Source organism: Rana temporaria, chromosome 2 (assembly GCF_905171775.1).
Source record: "Rana temporaria chromosome 2, aRanTem1.1, whole genome shotgun sequence".
Classification (NCBI taxonomy): Eukaryota; Metazoa; Chordata; class Amphibia; order Anura; family Ranidae; genus Rana; species Rana temporaria.
Genome location: NC_053490.1, coordinates 468,305,806 through 468,326,422, shown reverse-complemented (window position 1 = coordinate 468,326,422; position 20,617 = coordinate 468,305,806). Strand labels below are relative to the sequence as shown.

The 20,617-nt window shown below is 44.0% G+C and overlaps 1 protein-coding gene across 1 annotated transcript in view; it reads left to right on the top strand.

Moving 5' to 3' along the window:
- The window catches only part of DCBLD2 (discoidin, CUB and LCCL domain containing 2), a 134,906-nt gene that overhangs the window by 51,728 nt on the left and 62,561 nt on the right, over positions 1-20,617 (top strand). Inside the window, exons 2-3 of the mRNA XM_040338703.1 lie at positions 5,095-5,322; positions 18,743-18,883. Coding sequence (XP_040194637.1) covers positions 5,095-5,322; positions 18,743-18,883 — 369 coding nt within the window. The remainder of the gene's footprint in view (positions 1-5,094; positions 5,323-18,742; positions 18,884-20,617) is intronic.

Below are 20,617 nucleotides of genomic sequence, written 5' to 3'. Positions count from 1 at the left end.
TGGGATTCTACAACCATCCACTGGGAGTTGTGATAGTTCCCTTCATGGGACATCTACATGCCGACGGACTGATGTTAACCTCTCCTCATCTGGATTCAGCAGTGTCATCGTTGTACACATTTTTATACCAGTATTATACTTAGCTACATGTTTTTATGACTGCTTTTGGTACCGTTTGGTATTACTCGCACCATTTTTACAGTTTATGTAGCTGCATCGATTTTATCTCCAGTGCAATATTTATTTGGTTACCTACTTGAAGACCATAAAAGTTTTAATGCTATTCCCATCGAGCGCTGCCTTTGTGTGTTTTTTGTATCCTGCTATCCATTTTTCCAGTGGTTGGTAGTTGCACTGGGAATCAGCCTGCAAGGAGATCAGCTACAAGTAGTTGGATCTGTATATGCGTTATAATTGAAATTAGTCGATTAATCGATTAAAAAGAACAAACGATTAATCGAACAGAAAAATTTTGACCAGTAACAGCCCTAATTATATATATATATATATATATATATATATATACAGAGCTTTTTTTCTCAGAAAATAGGTGCAGGAACTCAACCACGACCTGTTCAGATTTCACCAACAGTAAAAGGGTCTTAAAGGGGCATTAAATACCAGAATTGCATTACATACAGAGTGCAGAGTTCAGGGGATTACAAAGCTGTCACTTGTAAACACAGAAACCAGACTTCTGTGTTTACAATCGATTGTGGTGAGCAGGCACCAAAGGGTCTGAGCCAGAGGTGGTGGAACTGAGTTCCCCCAAGTTCCCCCTGAAAAAAAGCCCTGTATGTGTGTGTGTATGTGTATGTGTATGTGTATGTGTATGTGTATATGTGTATATATATATATATGTGTATATATATATATATATATATATATATATATATATATATATATATATATATATATAAAATAATTTTAACTGTTTCGTTTTTCAGCCAAGTGCATCCTGAATTTTCAGTTTGTCCACAATTTTTATTTTGGTGCACCGCTAGTAATGGGCCATGCTTGTCAAGCAGTGCACTAAATGACTTCACCTGTGTACTACGCAAATTATAGTCTACAGTCTTTTGAAGTATATTCTCATATCTTTTTTCCTCTGTACGCTTTCCGAGAACACATTAACCAACCCGCCCCCCTTTGTGAGTCATTTACACTGCACAGGAAGACCCCCTGCAAGGAGGAGAGGAGTATTTCCAAGTGCTAGATCACACATTCATCTCCTGGCCAGATAAGATCATACTGGGGTCAAATCTACATTTCTTTTTTTGACCATGGTGACGAGAAAAGTAGGGTGGAAATTTTTTCTTCAGCGGATAACGTGAATGGTCAGCTTAGATTCCGATTCTTTGGAACATAGGAACATTTTTTTAAAAACGCTATTTTAAAAACATCAAGGATTTTTTTGAAGATTTCAAGCATTTTATTTTAGAAACCTTAGGGCCCTTTTACATGGGGCTGTCTGTGTGTGGGCTCCGCTTTGCTCAGCGGGGATCACTGTCGATCCCCGCTGAGCAGGCAGATGCACACTGTCAGAGCGCCGCTCTCCCCTATGGGGGATCGGATGACGACGGACCGTAGAGTCTGTTGTCATCCGGTCCGCCAGACGGATGGAAAAGTAGGGTTTTCCTCCGTCGCACTTTGGCGGATCGGAGCGGGTTGGATGTCAGTGGGCATGTCACCGCTGACATCCGTGGCTCCATAGAGCTGCACGGAGCGCCGTCCGCCTGAACGGTCGGCCCTTGTGAAAGGGCCCTATCTGCGCTAATCAATTTATGTGAAAGCTGATTTGATGTGGTTGAAATGGCCTGAATATTGCCATGAGTATGGCCAGCACGAGACAGACCCTTTTTCAAAGACCAAATATTACGGGTTTTGTTTTTCTCCTAAATAAGATGTTTGAATTCACTTTAAGTCTGGGTTTACACTATTGCGATGCTGGAACCAGCGCGATTCCAGTGCAGTTTCCCGCATCCCATCCCCATCGCAGGCAGTTCACAATGTCCTCTGCGAACCGCTGCGGATGTCAATACAAAGTTAATGGCACCCCCAGATCGATTTGCAGTGCGAACTGTGAATTCGGACAGTGAACACCCATGCAATCCAATTCCAGTGCGGGGGAAAAAGGATCCTGCACCTTTTTCATGCGAATCCAATGCAAGTTCAGCCATACAACTGTGTGGCTGAATTTGCATTACACAGATATTGCATGTGATTAGCACAGCAATGTGGTGCGAATCACATGCAATGTTTGTGTTCGCAAAAGTGTGAAGACACATGGGCAGCATAGTTGCAGCACTAGGGTCGTTGGTTCAAATCCCAAACACGATACCAACTGCACAAAGGTCACATGTTCTCCTGGTTTCCACCCACACTTAAGACATGCTGGTCGGTTAATTGTCTCCTATCTAAATTGGTCCTAGTATATGTAAATATGACATAGGGATTTTTTTTAGATTGAAAGCTCCTTGAGGGCAGGGACTGATATGAATGTGCAATATATGTAAAGTGCTGCGTAAATTGACAGCGCTATAGAAGTTCCTGAAATAGATAAATAAAAACACTTGTATCTTTTTCCTCAATGCAATGTTAGGGCCAGTTCACACCATAGAAACGCAGTCCGGATGTGTTCCAAATGCTTTTCTGCATGCGCATTTTTGGTGCGTTTTTGATGCAGTCCAGTGCATTATTCCCTAGCCTTAATAAGCACATGTGTTGCGGTGCGTTCCAGTGCATTTTTGATGCGTTTTACGGCGTTCTAGTGCAGGAAAAATACAGCCTATTCAACTTTTTTTGTCATTGAAAACCATATAACCTACTTTCCATGTGTTTTCTATGCGGAAAAAACGCACTGGACTACAGTGGTCTTAAATGGCCCAGCTGGGTACACACAGGGCCGATCCGCCCTATAGGCTCACTATGCAAGCTGCTTAGGGCCCCACAAAGCTGCGGAGGGCCCCACAAATTACTAGAGGCCCCACCTGGTGAGAAGCCATTTTCGGCCCCTCACCCGCTTCTCAACGTGCTGGCTGCAAGAAGAGGTAAGAAGCCAGCACCCCCAGCTTCTCACGTTAATGATGCAAGATGTCATTTCCGACAGCAGAACACCCCCTCCCCCCGCTTCTCAACTTTAATCTTTAATGTGACATGTCATTTTTGGCAGAGCCCCCCCCCGCGCTTCTCAACTTTTATGTGACATGTAATTTTGCTTAGGGCCCCGGGGAAGTCAGGATCGGCACTGGGTACACACCAACTGTGTGGGGTTGCATGAAAAAAAATCTGGCGGCTCCGGTCGGAGACACTGTACTAGCCATGCAAGGTTAGTCCAGCGATCTCCCACGCTGAGCTGTTGTGTTCTGACAGGGTGATATCTCCCCACCAGAACAGTCCTATCAGCGCTTTCTGCCATTGGCTGAGAGCGCTGATCGGGAGTCAGTCAGCTGCTGGTTTTTCAGGATGCACATCCAAATGGCCAGCTTCTTTCGGGCAGACCGACATACACACAGGGAATATTTTGCCCATGTGTACAGGGCTTTAGGCAGCACAGTTTATAAAGCGATAAATGGGGGAGCTGGTTCACGCATATATTTGAAAACTTGCATGAATGGAAGAGTAACTGCTTGCATAGCTGTAGGTGTGACATGAAGCAGCAATACTGTAAGGCAAGGGACTTTGAGGCTTGGGGGTAAATAACCCCCCAAAAAATGATGGGTGAGACATTCAATAGGACATTTATGACTTTGCTACGTCCTAATTTTTTTTGACCAACTGGATTGAGACTTCAGGGCTTGAAGGGCTTCTTGCAGCAGATCGGAATGCTCTATTGGTTTTGAGTGATTGCCACAGACTGAAAAACTAAATTCAAAGATAAAACAGTCGGGGCTAGGCAATATTTGCCCAGTGGAGTGAATATTTTGGCACGGATATGAGAGCCCGAGCAAAAGATAAATGGGACCATTGTCGGGTGCCTGGAGGGGGAAAAATTGATAAGCAAATGCATTTTTGCAAGAAAGTTATTGTCTGTCGTTTGGATCGTCTAGCTAGCTTGGGGTTTTATTTTTTAACAAACTGGGGAATCTTTTTTAAATGTAAATTTCTCCTATAAATTTACAAAAATCGAAGTATATCAGTGGTTGACGTATCATCTGTTAAATCATGCCGATATATTCTGAGACCTTTAGTACCATAGCATCTGAGGAGGCCAAGGTCTTACAATTGGGTAATAAAGTAGGACTATATGCAAACTTTTTTTTTTTGGATAGGGCAAGGTAGGGTTCTAATCCCTCTTGGTTCATTTATTTTTGCCATTGGGGAGATTTACCTTTCACGTCCTGTCCCGTAGCCAAAATGGGAAGTAATAGGAAATCCCTTAGGGACCCCTAGAACTCTGTCCCCTGTGTAAGATTTCCCCAGTATTACTTTTCCATGGGACAACCCACATTTTGGGATATTCTTTTACTTTTAATGATAAAAAGGACAAATAGAGAGGATGACTCTTTATAATGGGGACACAGACAGGAATAAAAACTGATAGGTGTATTATTCCTTTTCCTTTCTATCCAAAATTAAAAAAAGTTATACTTTAAAGCAGAGTTTCACCCAAAAATGGAGCTTCCGGTTTTCGGAACACTCGTCCCCCCCCTCCTGTGTCACATTTGGCACCTTTCAGGATAGGGGGGAGGGGGTGCAGATACCTGTCTAAGACAGGCATTTGCACCCACTTCCGGGACTACGGAACTGCGGCAGCCACGCCCCTCCCCGCAGCCCCTGCTGTCTTCTGGGAAACGCACTGTTCCCAGGAGAGAGCAGGGACCAGTGGCGGCGCGCTACTCGTGCATGCGCAGTAGGGACCCTCGGCTGACGACATTGCGGGTGCGCTGGACAGGTAAGTGTACTTTTTTTTTTAAAGTCAGCAGCTGCAGTATTTGTAGCTGCTGGCTTTTAAAAAAAAAAAAAATTGGCGGAAATCTGTCTTGACATTTTATGTGTGGCTTTTACAAGGGCAGACAATGTTGCTCTATTCATTGTGCGGTCTGTTACAACCCTTGTTTATATTACTTTGTGTTTTTTTTTTTTTTGTTCCAGGAGATGGTTGTGGCTACACCTTTTTTGGCCCAGAAAGCGGAACTTTTACATCAAAAAACTATCCGAACACCTACCCAAACAGCACTGTGTGTGAATGGAAAATCCAGGTCAAGCCTGGGGAACGGATTCTACTAAAGTTCGGAGACTTTGATATTGAGGATGTTGATTCATGTCATTCCAGTTACCTGCGGATTTATGATGGTTTTGGAGCAGCAAGAACTGAGCTAGGTATGGAGAAGCCCTGGGAATTTTTTTTGTTGTTTTTTTGTTGTTTGAGGGGGAAGGGTTGACATGGCTGCCGGGCGATTGGTATTCAGGTAAGAATAAAGTCCAAATCTATTCTTTACAGATGGCTTTTACACCCACTGTTACAGGCAGTACATGTGGGCCTTGCAAGATCAGTTAAAACAAGATGTGTGGGGTCCCACAAAAAAAATGCTTAACTAAGTGGATGCAGCATTGATCGGATGCATGCATCTGTCCCCTGCTGCCTCTACACTGAGATCTGAGTGATCAAACACCGCTGATCTCTCTGCTCAGTGCAGAGAGCCGTGATTATCAGTCAGGGCTTTGTGTTGCCCCATCAGGGCTCACTGGAGTGCTGGCCTGTGGAGGGGGTTGGAGCGGCTGGCTCAGTCTCCCAGCGGTTCGATGAGAGGATGAGCCAGCCGCCAATCCAAGCTGCTGGGTGGATCCTGATTGATCCAGCACCTGGACCAGCTGAATGATATCAGCCGACAGTAGACTTTAGCAGAATGAAATGCACTCCCTCGTGAGACTAATAGGAGCAGTGGCGGCTGGTGCTCAAAATTTTTGGGGGGCGCAAACAAACGAAAAAAAAAATCAATTGCAGCCCCACTGTGCCCATCAATTGTCGCCAGTTTGCCCCCTCAAAAACCAACAGTTTGCCACCTCCGCCCGGCACTTATCTTTCTCGGGTAGGCCATCCTCCCTCCATGCTCCCTCGATGTCTTCTCCTGCCCTCGATGTCACTTGAGTCAATCAGGTTACCGGTAACCAGACCTGGTAAACCTGATTGGCTGAGACGCGTGTCAGTGTTAACCAGGGAACGCACACCCTGTGCATCCCCTGGTTAACTATTTGGAAGCTGATTAGAGCCCACAGGCCGCTGGCTCTGATAGATACTTCCAAAACCAACCAACTGCTGTTATTCAGATGGCCGGCACTCACCAGGGGGCCGGCCATCTGAATAGTGGGAGAGAGGGGGCGGCGCTCCTGCGCCCACTATCGACACACCGCCACTGGATAGGAGAAGTAAATCCAAAAAAAGTTTGGTCATACTTCTCCTTTAACTTGCTGCATACTTGTTCAGGGTAAATTACTGTCTCTATATTGAAGCCACCAGATCAGCATGACAAACTGGCAAAAAGCATTTTCAGCATAAGATGTGTAATGCTTCGTATTTTCCTTGGCACGTTTCTTTTATATCGTGAATCCTTGTTTAGTGTCATTTTTACCAGAATGTTTTTCTAACTGTGGAGCATAATCTTATCAAACTGGTACAGAGCCTTGAACACATTGCTAAAGCCTTGGTAGAGATGTTCTACTTCACTAAGAACACGCGAGATGGCCTTCAAAGTATTGCTTCACTTTAGCACAGTCATTTCAACACACGCTTGTAAATTTTGCTATCGTGAAACAGCTCATTAAAAAGTCCCTGGCTACAATTTTCCTGTTTGCCCCTATACATTTGGCTCAGAGAAATTTTTGTTTCTTTTTATGTCGAGTACATTCTGGGATCTTATTTACACCGCCATTTTCTTAGATCTTTTTATATTGATTGTATATAGACTTTTGGAGGTTTAACCACTTCCAGACCTTAGGTGTTTTTCAGATTTGGTGTTTGCAAGACTAAAACAGTTTTTTCTGCTAGAAAATTACTTAAAACCCCCAAACATTATATTTTTTTTCTAACACCCTAGAGAATAAAATAGTGGTCATTCCAATACTTTTTGTCACACCGTATTTGCGCAGCGGTCTTACAAGCGCACTTTTTTTTGGAAAAAAATCCCTTTTTTTAATTAAAAAATAAGACAACAATAAATTTGGCCCAATTTTTTTATATATTGTGAAAGATAATGTTACACCGAGTAAAATGATACCCAACATGTCACGCTTAAAAATTGCGCCCGCTCGTGGCATGGCGTCAAACTTTTACCCTTAAAAATCGCGATAGGCGATGTTTAAAAAATTCTAGAGATTGCATTTTTTGAGCTACAGAGTAGGGCTAGAATTATTGCTCTCGCTCTAACGATCGCGGCGATACCTCACTTGTGTGATTTGAACACCGTTTTCATATGCAGGCGCTACTCGCATATGCATTCGCTTATGCACGCGAGCTCGTCGGGACGGGGCGCTTTAAAACATTTTTTTGGGGTTTTCTTATTTATTTTTATTTATTTTATTACTTTTTACACTGAAAAAAAAAAATATATATTTATCACTTTTATTCCTATTATAAGGAATGTAAACATCCCTTGTAATAGAAAAAAAGCATGACAGGTCCTCTTAAATATGAGATCTGGGGTCAAAAATACCTCAGATCTCATATTTAGACTAAAATGCAAAAAAAAAAAAAAATTTGAAACTCATTTTTTCAAATGACAAAAAAAAATTGTCTCTTTAAGAGGCTGGGCGGGACTGACGTTTTGACGTCACTTCCGCCCAGCAGAGCTATGGGGACGGGCGAAGGAGATTTTTCCTTCAGTCTCGTCCCCGCTCAGCTGCCGAACGGTCCCGATCGCCTCCGCCGCTACCGACGGCTCCGGTAAGCGGCGGAGGGCGCAGGAGAGCGGCGGGAGGGGGGGGGCCCTCTCCCGCCACCGATAACAGCGATCTCGCGGCGAATCCGCCGCGGAGACTGCTGTTATCGTGTACCAGACCGCGCACACTAAAGATCGATACCTCGGTTGTGGCAGCAGCTGCTGCCGTTACCGAGATATCAATCTTTAAAAATAGGACGTACATCGTCGTGCGCAGGTCTGGAAGTGGTTAACCATACGTGTGTGTGTAAAAAGGAAAAAGTGTGTGTGTGTGTATATGTATATGTATATGTGTGTATGTATATGTGTGTGTGTGTGTGTGTGTATATATATATATATATATATATATATATATATATATATATATATATATATGTATATATATATATATATGTATATATATATATATGTATGTGTGTGTATATATATGTATGTACATGCACTATATTGTCAAAAGTATTGGGATGCCTGCCTTTACACAAACTTTAATGACATTGTAGAGTTCAATATTCAGTTGGCCCACCCTTTGCAGCTATAACAAATTCAACTCTTCTGGGAAGGCTGTCCACAAGGTTTAGGAGTGTGTCTATTGGAATGTTTCACCATTCTTCCAGAAGCGCATTTGTGAGGTCAGGCACTGATGTTAGACGTGAAGGCCTGGCTCGCAGTCGCTACTCTAATTCATCCCAAAGGTGTTCTATGGGGTTGAGGTCATGACTCATCCATGTCTTTATGGACCTTGCTTTGTGCACTGCTTCAAATAATTTCATGGAGGGGGGATTATGTGTGTGGTTGCTTTTCAGGGGTTGGGCTTGGCCCCTTAGTTCCAGTGAAGGGAACTCTGAAGGTGTCGGCATACCAAGACATTTTTGACAATTTCATGCTCCCAATTTTGTGGGAACAGTTTGGGAATAACCCCTTCCTGTTCCAACAGACTGCACAAAACAAGGTCCATAAAAACATAGATGAGTGAGTTTGGGTTGAGGAACTTGACTGGCCTGCACAGAGTGGTGCAAATACCTGTTTTATACAGGTATCTGCACCCCCCCCCCCTGAAAGGTGCCAAATGTGACACCGGAGGGGGGAGGGATCCAAAAAGTGGAGGTTCACTTTTTGTGTGAACCTCCGCTTTAATCTGTGATTCATAAGAAGCTCTCGAGTTGTCTTTTTATCCAGGGAAAATCAATCATAACTTCTTCAACAAAGTCCCAAACCAAGGCTAATTTTAGGCCCTACAAACAAGGAAACAATCAGTTTTTTCTTTGACAGAATTTGACTGTACAATAATATTCCATTATAATGCTCCATTCACAATGTGTTCGCCTTTTGTCAAACCAAGTTGATGGGAGCATATGAAAGCGGCACATTAATCTGGCAGTGCAGCCATTTGCATTCTGAGCCTCAGATGTATAAATAGTCTGTTTACATGACAACGTGCTGATAAGTGTTCTGCTTTCTGTAGCCCCATTGTTGGGATCTATGCTGTTTATTAATCCCACATTCTTTCTTTTATGTCCCACTTGCTCATTTTCATATACACATAGAGGTTGATTTACTAAAGGAGTAAAGACTATTCACTTGGCAAATATGGTGAAGATGTGTTCACTTCAATCATCTAATTGTGTGCAAGCAATTGATTTGAATACAGGAAAAAAAACTAATAAAAATAAAATTAAATAATATTTTATTTATATAGATATACCATATATATTATTTTTTGCTGAATGTTCAATTTGCCCAGTGAACAGTCTCTCTTCTGTTAGTAAATGAATCCCATAGCGTCTTACATGTTTCTCATAGATCAACTTGTATATGATTAACATGACTTTGTGGCCTGAACCGTCAGTATAGGGGTTATATCTAATAATCTGTTTTAACTAGGGCTGTTCCTAATCAAAATTTTTCTGTTCGATTAATCGTTTTTTTTTAATCGATTAATCGACTAATTTCGATTAATTATAACACATACAGATCCAACTACTTTTAGCTGATCTCCTTGCAGGCTGATTCCCAGTGCAGCTACCAACCACTGGAAAAATGGATAGCAGGATACAAAAAACACACAAAGGCAGCGCTCGATGGGAATAGCATTAAAACTTTTATAGTCTTCAAGTAGGTAACCAAATAAATATTGCACTAGAGATAAAATCGATGTAGCTACATAAACTGGTGCGAGTAATACCAAACGGTATCAAAAGCAGTCATAAAAACATGTAGCGAAGTATGATACTGGTATAAAAATGTGTACAACGATACCACAGCTGAATCCAGATGAGGAGAGGTTAACATCAGTCCGTCGGCATGTAGATGTCCCATGAAGGGAACTATCAAAACTCCCAGTGGATGGTTGTAGAATCCCAGGTTGATAGAGGGAAGTGATAGAGGGAAGTGTATCAGCCCTTGCGTGTGGCAGATAGTAAGGTCCCGCCGGCACAGCAAAGGAGCCCTTCAGAGGGACACGGCAAGCCCCGACCGGTGTCCGTGATTTTACTTGATCTCCGACGGAACTCCCTGAAGGCCCAGAAGCCGGCAGAGAGGCGAGTACCAAACAAAAGAATTTTAATCGATCAAAAAAATTAAAGATTAATTAAAAGTTAATTTGCACAGCCCTAGTTTTAACCAGTGGCGGCTTTTGCTCAATTTTTTTGGGAGGGGGGCGGGCAAACAAGCCACCTCCCCTCGCCCCATCAGCCCCACCCCCGCCGCCGCTCGCTCGTTCATCTGCCCATCCCACTAAGCCCGCACTTACCCCATATAGGTCACGGGCAGCTTTGGTTCCTTCTTGCGTCACCTACTCGGCGGCTTTACCCTGCGTCTCCAGCTTCATGGCGGCTTCTGTCCTCCTTCCCTCTGCACCCCGAGCCCACCCTTTTTTTAAAGCCAATTAGAGCCTTAGGTCCTGTTCACACTAGAATGCCATGCTAGAAACCTGCTTTCCATGGCAGTTTCTCGCACCACATTCAAATCGCACTGCCTTTGCAATCTGCAGTGGGTGTCAGTGCAAATAACACCCAAACGCAGGTTGATAACGATGTGTTTGCCCGCATCAGATCGCATGTTATGAATGTACCCTGCAATTTAGTTATAGTACATTTCCAAAAGTAGTGCGTAATGGAGCACCAGCTGCACTACTTTTGATGGGGTGAGATCCCAAACCATTCAAAATGAATTGGCTGAAATCGCACTACACAGAACTGCATGTGAATTGCAGATACATGTAGTGCAGTCGTGTTCGATTCACATGCAGTTTCTAGTGTGAATGTCTCTCCTCCTGTAAAACTAAGGCAGGCCATAGACGGGGCCGATCCTAGGCAGGGTGCACAGGGTGCTTTGCACCCAGGCCACCCAGGCGCCTGCAGAGGGGCCAGAGTTCTGCCCTCCCTCCTTCTCTCCTTGTTTGTGTCCGTCCAGAACTAGTGTTCTGAACATAGGTGTGTGTCCATCCAGAACTGATCTGTGAGCATAGGGCAGCCCGTCCAGCCTGGCAGTGCTCGGGGAGGGGCTGCTCCTCTTTATGACATGAGGGTTCTAGTTTTCAGTGGCTGCTGAGTGCTGATGTGCAGGAATGAATTCCTCACACTAGGAGTCTTGGATCCTGCACTCCACCAACTCAAGTTGGAATGCCTCCCCCTCCCATCTCCATCTCGGGCTGCACAGAGAGAGAACCAAGGTAAGTCTGTGTTCTGTGTGTTGGATGGCATCCCCAGCATCCCTTTACACGTGCTCTGGGCTGCCCCTGCTCTAGATGTTTTATGGCATGGTAGATTGCACAGGATACACAGCCCCTGCCTATTCCTGCGCCTCAGTAGTCCATCTACAGATGTGATGTAAAATGAGATGTACCAAGAGCCCTTTCACACTGACAGTGCGGGGGTGTCGGCGGTAAAGCGTCGATAGTTTTAGCGGCGCTTTACCGTCATTTTAGATGTACATTTAATCCCCACTAGCGACCAAATAAAGGGTTCAAAGGCGCCAGTGCCGAAGCGCTTTGCAGGCATTGCCCATTGATTTTAATGGGCAGGGGCGCTTTAGGAGCAGTGTTCACACCGCTCCTAAAGCTCCTCAAAGAAGTTACTTGCAGGTTTTTTTTTACGTCCTGCCAGCGCACCGCCCCAGTGTGAAAGCACTCGGGATCTCACACTGGGATGGCAGGCGAGGCTTTTTTCAGGCACTATTTTTAACACTAAAGCGCCTGAAAAATGTCTCCAGTGTGAAAGGGGTCTAATGGACCATCTCCTGTACCATGTCTGCAGTCTCTGAACGTCTCCTGTACTATGTCTGTGGTCTATGGCCGTCTCCTATATCATGTCTGCAGTCTGACCGTCTCCTGCACCACATCTGCAGTCTCTGACCATCTCCTGTATTTTATCTGCAGTCTCTGACCGTCTCCTGTATTATGTCTGCAGTCTCTGACCATCTCCTGTATTATGTCTGCAGTCTCTGACCGTCTCCTGTATTATGTCTGCAGTCTCTGACTGTCTCCTGTATTATGTCTGCAGTCTCTGACCATCTCCTGTACCATGTCTGCAATCCCTGACCATCTCCTGTATCATGTCTGTAGTATGTCTGGGGGCTCTTTCTAACAGACTCTCTAACATAAGCCCTCTCTGTGTCCATCACAGAGGCCCCCTCCAGGTCCCAATGAAGTACTCTGCTTCTCTTCCTGTATTTTGTTTATTGTTAAGAGATCATGTAAAGATCCCAGGGTAATGAAGACTTTGTGGGGAAGCATCTCTGTGGTTGAGTCATTGCCATAGAAACAATTGTAAAGGGGAGGAGTTAATAAAATGACCACGCCCACGTGGGGCGCCAGAAATATTTCTGCACCCAGGCGCCTGTGACCCTAGAATCGGCCCTGGTCATAGATAATGTGACTTTGTTTCCTGCAACCACGGGTGGAAGGAAAGCAAATCGCTCAATTCCCCCATCAACACAGGCAGCGTTGATGGAGGAATCCCTCCCACGGAGCAATTGTGTTCTCCCAGGAAGGGGAGTGGGTTCAGGTAACTGTTCCTGTTGGAAGAACATAGTGATTATTGCCAGTGGCTATAGCTGCTGACAATAATTGCATGTAAAATTCCAACATGCTGGTTGTACCCAAGTCGACTTGGCTAAAATCAGCTTGCCCACAGATAGTTTGAATCTTGGCCGATCCCTGCTGAACCAGCAGTGTTTCTAACCATCTATGGCCCGGCTTAACTTACCTGCCCGCATACAATCTTCTCTAGCTGCATGTGCAGCTCAGTGTGCATTCTCGGCACACCTCTGCCAGAATCAGCAAACTCCCGCGTGCATCATTCCAGCCCAACTGATCAAGGTAGCCAAAGATCCTGACTTGGATAAAGACCAGGTAAAGATGCCAGCTAGAGAAGATGAGTTTACAGTGATGAAAATAAGTATTTGAACACCCTGCTATTTTGCAAGTTCTCCCACTTGGAAATAATGGAGGGGTCTGGAATTGTTATCGTAGGTGCATGTCCACTGTGAGAGACATAATCAAAAAAAAAAAATCCAGAAATCACAATGTATGATTTTTTTTAACTATTTATTTGTATGATACAGCTGCAAATAAGTATTTGAACACCTGAGAAAATCAATGTTAATATTTGGTACAGTAGCCTTTGTTTGCAATTACAGAGGTCAAACGTTTCTTGTAGTTTTTCACCAGGTTTGCACACACTGGAGGAGGGATTTTGGCCCACTCCTCCACACAGATCTTCTCTAGATCAGTCAGGTTTCTGGGCTGTCGCTGAGAAACACGGAGTTTGAGCTCCCTCCAAAGATTCTCTATTGGGTTTAGGTCTGGAGACTGGCTAGGCCACGCCAGAACCTGATATGCTTCTTACAGAGCCACTCCTTGGTTATCCTGGCTGTGTGCTTCGGGTCATTGTCATGTTGGAAGACCCAGCCTCGACCCATCTTCAAAGCTCTAACTGAGGGAAGGAGGTTGTTGCCCAAAATCTCGCAATACATGGCCCCGGTCATCCTCTCCTTAATACAGTGCAGTCGCCCTGTCCCATGTGCAGAAAAACACCCCCAAAGCATGATGCTACCACCCCCATGCTTCACAGTAGGGATGGCGTTCTTGGGATGGTACTCATCATTCTTCTTCCTCCAAACACGGTTAGTGGAATTATGACCAAAAAGTTCTATTTTGGTCTCATCTGACCACATGACTTTCTCCCATGACTCCTCTGGATCATACAAATGGTCATTGGCAAACTTAAGACGGGCCTTGACATGTGCTGGTTTAAGCAGGGGAACCTTCCGTGCCATGCATGATTTCAAACCATGACGTCTTAGTGTATTACCAACAGTAACCTTGGAAACGGTGGTCCCAGCTCTTTTCAGGTCATTGACCAGCTCCTCCCGTGTAGTCCTGGGCTGATTTCTCACCTTTCTTAGGATCATTGAGACCCCACGAGGTGAGATTTTGCATGGAGCCCCAGTCCGAGGGAGATTGACAGTCATGTTTAGCTTCTTCCATTTTCTAATGATTGCTCCAACAGTGGACCTTTTTTCACCAAGCTGCTTGGCAATTTCCCCGTAGCCCTTTCCAGCCTTGTGGAGGTGTACAATTTTGTCTCTAGTGTCTTTGGACAGCTCTTTGGTCTTGGCCATGTTAGTAGTTGGATTCTTACTGATTGTATGGGGTGGACAGGTGTCTTTATGCAGCTAATGACCTCAAACAGGTGCATCTAATTTAGGATAATAAATGGAGTGGAGGTGGACATTTTAAAGGCAGACTAACAGGTCTTTGAGGGTCAGAATTCGAGCTGATAGACAGGTGTTCAAATACGTATTTGCAGCTGTATCATACAAATAAATAGTTAAAAAATCATAAATTGTGATTTCTGGAATTTTTCTTTTTGATTATGTCTCTCACAGTGGACATGCACCTACGATGACAATTTCAGACCCCTCCATGATTTCCAAGTGGGAGAACTTGCAAAATAGCAGGGTGTTCAAATACTTATTTTCCTCACTGTAGTTACACCAGGCCAGATTCATCAATAGATACGCCGGCGGATCTCCTGATCTGCCGTCGTATCTGTGAGACCCGGCGGTCGGATCTGTGAGATCCCACGGTCGGAGCTATGCGACTGATTCATAAGAATCAGTTCCGCATAGATCTCCCTTAGATCCGACTGGTGTAAGTGACTTACACCAGTCTAATCTTTGGCTGTAATCTCCCGCCGGCCGCTAGGTGTCGTCGCTTTGTTTTACACGTTGCATATGCAAATGAGGAAAACCGCCGATTCACGTCCGTACGCCCGCCCGTCGCTCTTTTTCAACGTCGTTTGCGTTCGGCTTTTTCCGGCGGAGAGCTACTCCTGCTAATATGAGGGGTAGCTAATGTTAAGTATGGCCGACGTTCCCGCGCCGAGATTCAACATTTTTACGTCGTTTGCGTAAGTCGATCGGGAATCCCGATGGCCGCAATTGACGTACCCGCCGCTAACAATGACGTCCTAGCGACGTCATTTGGAGCATGCGCACTGGGCTTTTTCGCCGGCGGGGCATGCGCAGTTAAATCGGCGCGGGAACACGCCTGATTTAAATTGTACACTCTCCCTAGCCGCGGAATTTGCATTCCGCCGGGGGGAGTTACGATCCAACGGTGCAATTTGCGAGGTAAGTGCTTTATGAATCATGCACTAGCCTCGCTAAATTGCACCGGCGGATCGCAAACCAGGTAGATCTAGCGGATCTAAAGATCCGCTGAGCTACATGAATCCAGCCCACCAAGTTATCTGACCTTTCATTCTGACACATCCAGAAAGGGAATCCAACTCCAGGATTACTACAACTGCCAAGCTGGCCCAAACAAGTTGTTTCCTTTTCTGACAGACACAGCCGCTGTCAGTGCTGTATAACCTGTATGTTGCTTCCACAACATACAGCATATAGCGCTGTGTGCCGGCAGCGTTATGGGGCTTCCTGTTCCACTCCTGAAACAGAATCCAGTTGGGCTGAGCACTGCTCAAACATTTACACTAAGCCTTGTATTTTTTATGAATGAATACAGGGATTCCTCTGATTGGCTAAGATGAAATCATGACGTCTTCTGCCTGCATCTCCACCTCAACCAATCAGAGGAAGCCTTGTATTCATTGTTATATACAAGGCTTTCTGAGCAATGCTCAACCCAAACCAAGTTCGTTCCCAGAATGGGATGGGAAGTCCTGGTACTGCTGCTGGGACCCCCTGCTGTATACTGTATGTATCTGATGCTATATACAGTTACTACAGTGCTTAAAGCTGCTACATCTGTTAGTAATGGAAACACTTTGGGCCAGCTTGGCCCGAATGAACTACGGTATTTAAAATAATGGTAGTCCTGGAGTTGGGCTTTACCTGAATAATATGACAACACAGACTGTCTCTCGCACTCAATTAATGCGGCCTGAAATGTTTTCATGTTTGCAGATTCCATAATGACAATTATTACAGCAAAGAATCCCATCCCTGTGTATCCGCTAACCGTTTATTTAACTTTCCTCGGAAGCTTCATTTTGCTTTGATTACTGTACTGTTTAGCTGGTTGTGCTTTGAAGTGCCGGAAATCAGTGGGCTGTTATGCTATGAACTTTTCACTTACAATTTCATGCTTGTCATTGTAAACTAGACATCTTTAGAGAGGAAAGTGCTGTGCCTGAATTTTATTGGTAGCAGCAAAATGAATAAAATAAAAAAATAACATTTACTAGATGTAAGACGTAGAATCCAGCTCACTCTGTAAGTGATAAACACGCAGGCCCTTAAATGGCAAGGAACTCTGCACCAATGTGTGTATTCATTTCACTGGCTGATGTTCTCCAGGTTACCGTCTCTCCGATGAGCCTCCGCTACCATTTGTAATCTAACCAAGGAAAGTTGTCAGACGGTGTCTGTGGAGGATTTTATTGCACTGAAGCAGCACAGCCTCATGATGGAAAGAGTTTGTCCTTTTTGTTTTGTTCCTAGTGAGGTATGAGAGAATGTGAATTGAGAAGCTGGTTGTTATGGGAAACAAATACGGTTAAACTTTTAGTCAGAGCCTAGGGCCCGGTACCCCATAGCTTGCGCACAATACAAAGTACCAGAATATTGTGCTTTACCTGCCTAACTACCATGCCATTGTAAAAAGAAATAAGGCAGACAGGTGGACGTTTCCGGGAGCGCCATTTATAAACCGTTCAGCAGAAAACCTACACAGGCAGACAGTCGCTCGGTACATGATTGGGAGATATACATGTTACCTTTTAGGTAGGCCTTATTATAGGCTTACCTGTAGGTAAAAATGTCCAAGCAAGGTTTACAACTGCTTTAACCACTTCAATACCTGCATGTTACTTTAATTCCAAAAAATTGTGATCACCTTGAGGTGTATACTTTCCAACAGCGTGAACATTTCAGGGCTCTTGGCTCTGTCCTGGCATTTTTGTTTTGATATGTTTTATAACAGAAAGTAAGGACATTTTTTTTCCCTCCGTTTTTTTTTTCCTTTTCTTTCACATAAAACAATACACTACCACCAAAAGGGCGCTTTTTTTTCCTTTTCTTTCACATAAAACAATACACTACCACCAAAAGGGCGCTATCTCAAAAATCATATAAAATAAATGTGGATACAGTTGTGTGACCAAGCAAGGGCTCATTTATACATGTCACCCACTGAACCGCAGTGAATCGTTTTTTTTTGTTATCGATTTTTATTACATTTTGCAGACAATACAAAAAAGGTTATACATATTGAGATTAGAGCCAAGGCAGGATCAATTCCATAAATGTGCAAATAAGTTCAATTAGTATTAACGTCATCTGTTAGTAACAAACACAATTAATTCAAAGCAAAGATTCCAAACGGGTAACGTGGACGAGAAGCGCCAAATGGAGGGGTGCGCTCTGTGTCCTGCCTGACCCCACACCATCGCCAACACGGGGGCGACCAGGCAGGCGCAGACCAACCAAGGCACAGCACCGGCAAAGAATGCGCACGTGCACCTACACCCGCCCCGTGCACATGCACCTAAACCAAAAGGGGAAAATCTGGACTAAATAATGGGTGCATCTATGAGGAGACTATGCGGCAATGCAAGCTATAGTTGGGTGGAGGAAATTGGTAATAGCATTTACATACAACCTGCCCATATGTCTTTAAACTTGTCTTGTTGGTCTTTGATCAGCCTCCATAATTCAGTGGAGCACTTTTTAATAGGTGCTTGACAGGTGCTGAGGAGGCATTATGTTGTCTCTTCACAATCTGTTTTAATCCATAAAAACCCAAACCACCACTGCACGCGGTTACACTTTTAAATTATTATTTTTTTCTTTGCAAACTGACTTTTAATGGGATTACCATGCTGCAATTGCAAACTGTTTAAAAAAAAAAAAAAAGACTAGATGGAACAGCAGAGGAGTGAATCTGAGGTAAACAATATTTCGAAAACCTGACCGGCTAGGGATGGAGGCAACGTTTATCCTTTTGAGGTTTTTTTTGATGCGAGTGGAATGGTTTCCCGGCCTTTCTGTTGGACAGAAGTTGGCGTTGCTGATGTCACTTGTTTCTAGCGAGCTGTTATGCGACAATGGCGACCTCCCCTCTCTCTTTCTCTGTCATGCTGATCCAGTAGCTTCAATACTCTCTGGGGGAAATAGTAAGAGGATGAGGATTTCTGACTTTCTGCACGCCTGTTTTGGGTCACCTACTAAAAATGAAGACGGACAGCCAGTCAAATGGCCTTTTTAGAAGGTCGGCAATAGTTGTTCTCAGTATAGATGTACTATGATGGTAGATTTCTTCTGTCACGTATTGGTAACATGTTTTGAAGTCCCTGGTTTTCCTTGTATTGAAGTTTTCTTGTCTTTTCCTCTCTGTACAGGTACAAAGTATTGTGGCTTGGCATTGAGACCAGAGGACGTCATTGAGTCCAAGAGCAATGAAGTCACCGTTTTGTTCATGAGTGGGACCCACATCTCCGGACGAGGCTTCCTGGCTTCTTATGCCACCACAGATAAAACAGGTATTTGTTGTGCTTGGCAAGTAAGAAGGGAAAAAAGGGCTGTGTGTTGTCTGCTGAATGACGCTCCTCCTGCTTATTATTCTGTTTATCTCTTTAACGGTACAGCAAAGGTGTACCACAAATACAGATTAAAATCTTCTACAGAAATGTATCTAAAGCATGTTAAGAGGAACTCCACAAACAACTTCTAAACTGAGCAAATGTAATTTACATTTCAAGCAGAGCATTCTTCACAATTTTGGTGTTTAAACTGAAAAGATGGCAGTTTGCACTTTGTGCAAATGACAATTCACATGCACTTTGAGAGTAAAATTTGTTTAAAACGGATTAAATTGGAGATCTTGGCTTTTTTTTAGGCCTCGTACTCACCATGGTGCCGATATGTCAGTTTTTCTGCACCCATTCTGCAAGGGCTCCAAAAAAATATTTCTGCGCAGGAATCTGCAGCGTGTATGCAGTTTTCTTGCACGGGAAAAACTGACTCAACATTGGTGGGAATAGGGCACATAACTGATGTTCAGGAAAGCTGATATCAACGTGCATGAAAACTGAAGTAAGCTGATGTCTCTGCAAGTAAAATCTGCATGGTTTTCCTATAAGTTTTCATGCACGTATGGTGTGAATGAGCCCTATAACTACGAAAATGCGCACTTTTATTTTTTTGGTAAAGAAAACCAAGGAATCGCCTTGTCTTATCGCTCTGCATGGAAAATGCCACAGGAACTCTGTCGCCTGACACATGACTTGGCGGCTCTTTATGTGTGGCCCACTGTGTTTTGCGCTCCAGGTAAAGGTGACCACAAAGGCTCCCAATACTCTGGACACGCAGTTCAGATGTATTAAAAAAAAAGAAAGCTCCCTGCTGTGGAAAATCTGCCTCCTGTTCTGCCCATGTGACAACATGATCTGTTTGTTTACAGCCCTTCTGTATTAAAAAAGAAAAAAAAAAGCATGCCGGAGAATGCAACGATGGCTATAAGAAAATGGTATCGCTGTCAATTTCAGTGGTTGTAAAGACTTGAGGTGTTTTTTTTTTTTTTTACCAGAATGCATTCTCTGCTTAAAGGTAAACAATCTATTATATTGTGCATGCAGGATCCCTCTCCCCCTTCCTCTCTCTCTGCTGTCAGTCAAATCCGGTGATTAGGTGGCGGAGCCGCACTGTGTGTGTCAATGGACACACAGACCACAGCTTGGAATCAAGCCCACATGTGTGCCACTATAGGAAGAAACTTCCTATGGTGGCACACAAAAAAGAGAAGGAGCCCAGGGACCTGACAGCTGACCCCAGAAGAGGAGGGTCAGGCGCTCTGTGCAAAACCACTTACAGCAGGTAAGTATAACATGTTTGTAAAGTATTTTTTTTTTAAAAAATCACTTTAAACTAATGCAATTTGCCAATGCCTATTTAATGTTTCAGGCAGGACTGAAATCAACTCGCTGCACTAGACTTTTTGCTAAGTCAAGCCTTGGCTTTGCAAAACATTTCAAACGTTTTATTAAAGAGGAACAAACAATTGTTTTGTGTAAACGAGGCTGCGTCTTCCCATCTGACTTCATTGAAGTTCTCAGTGCAAATACGGAGACTTCAGGAAATGCTCCCTAGGAATGCTAACACACTTTTTCCTAAAAGGAGAAGGCACTTCTGGATAAATATTGCTTTAAAGAAATGTCTGCATGCCCCGTCCTCCGGGGATTTAAGCCTCACATGGCCTTTGCTGAACCTAGCTGTAG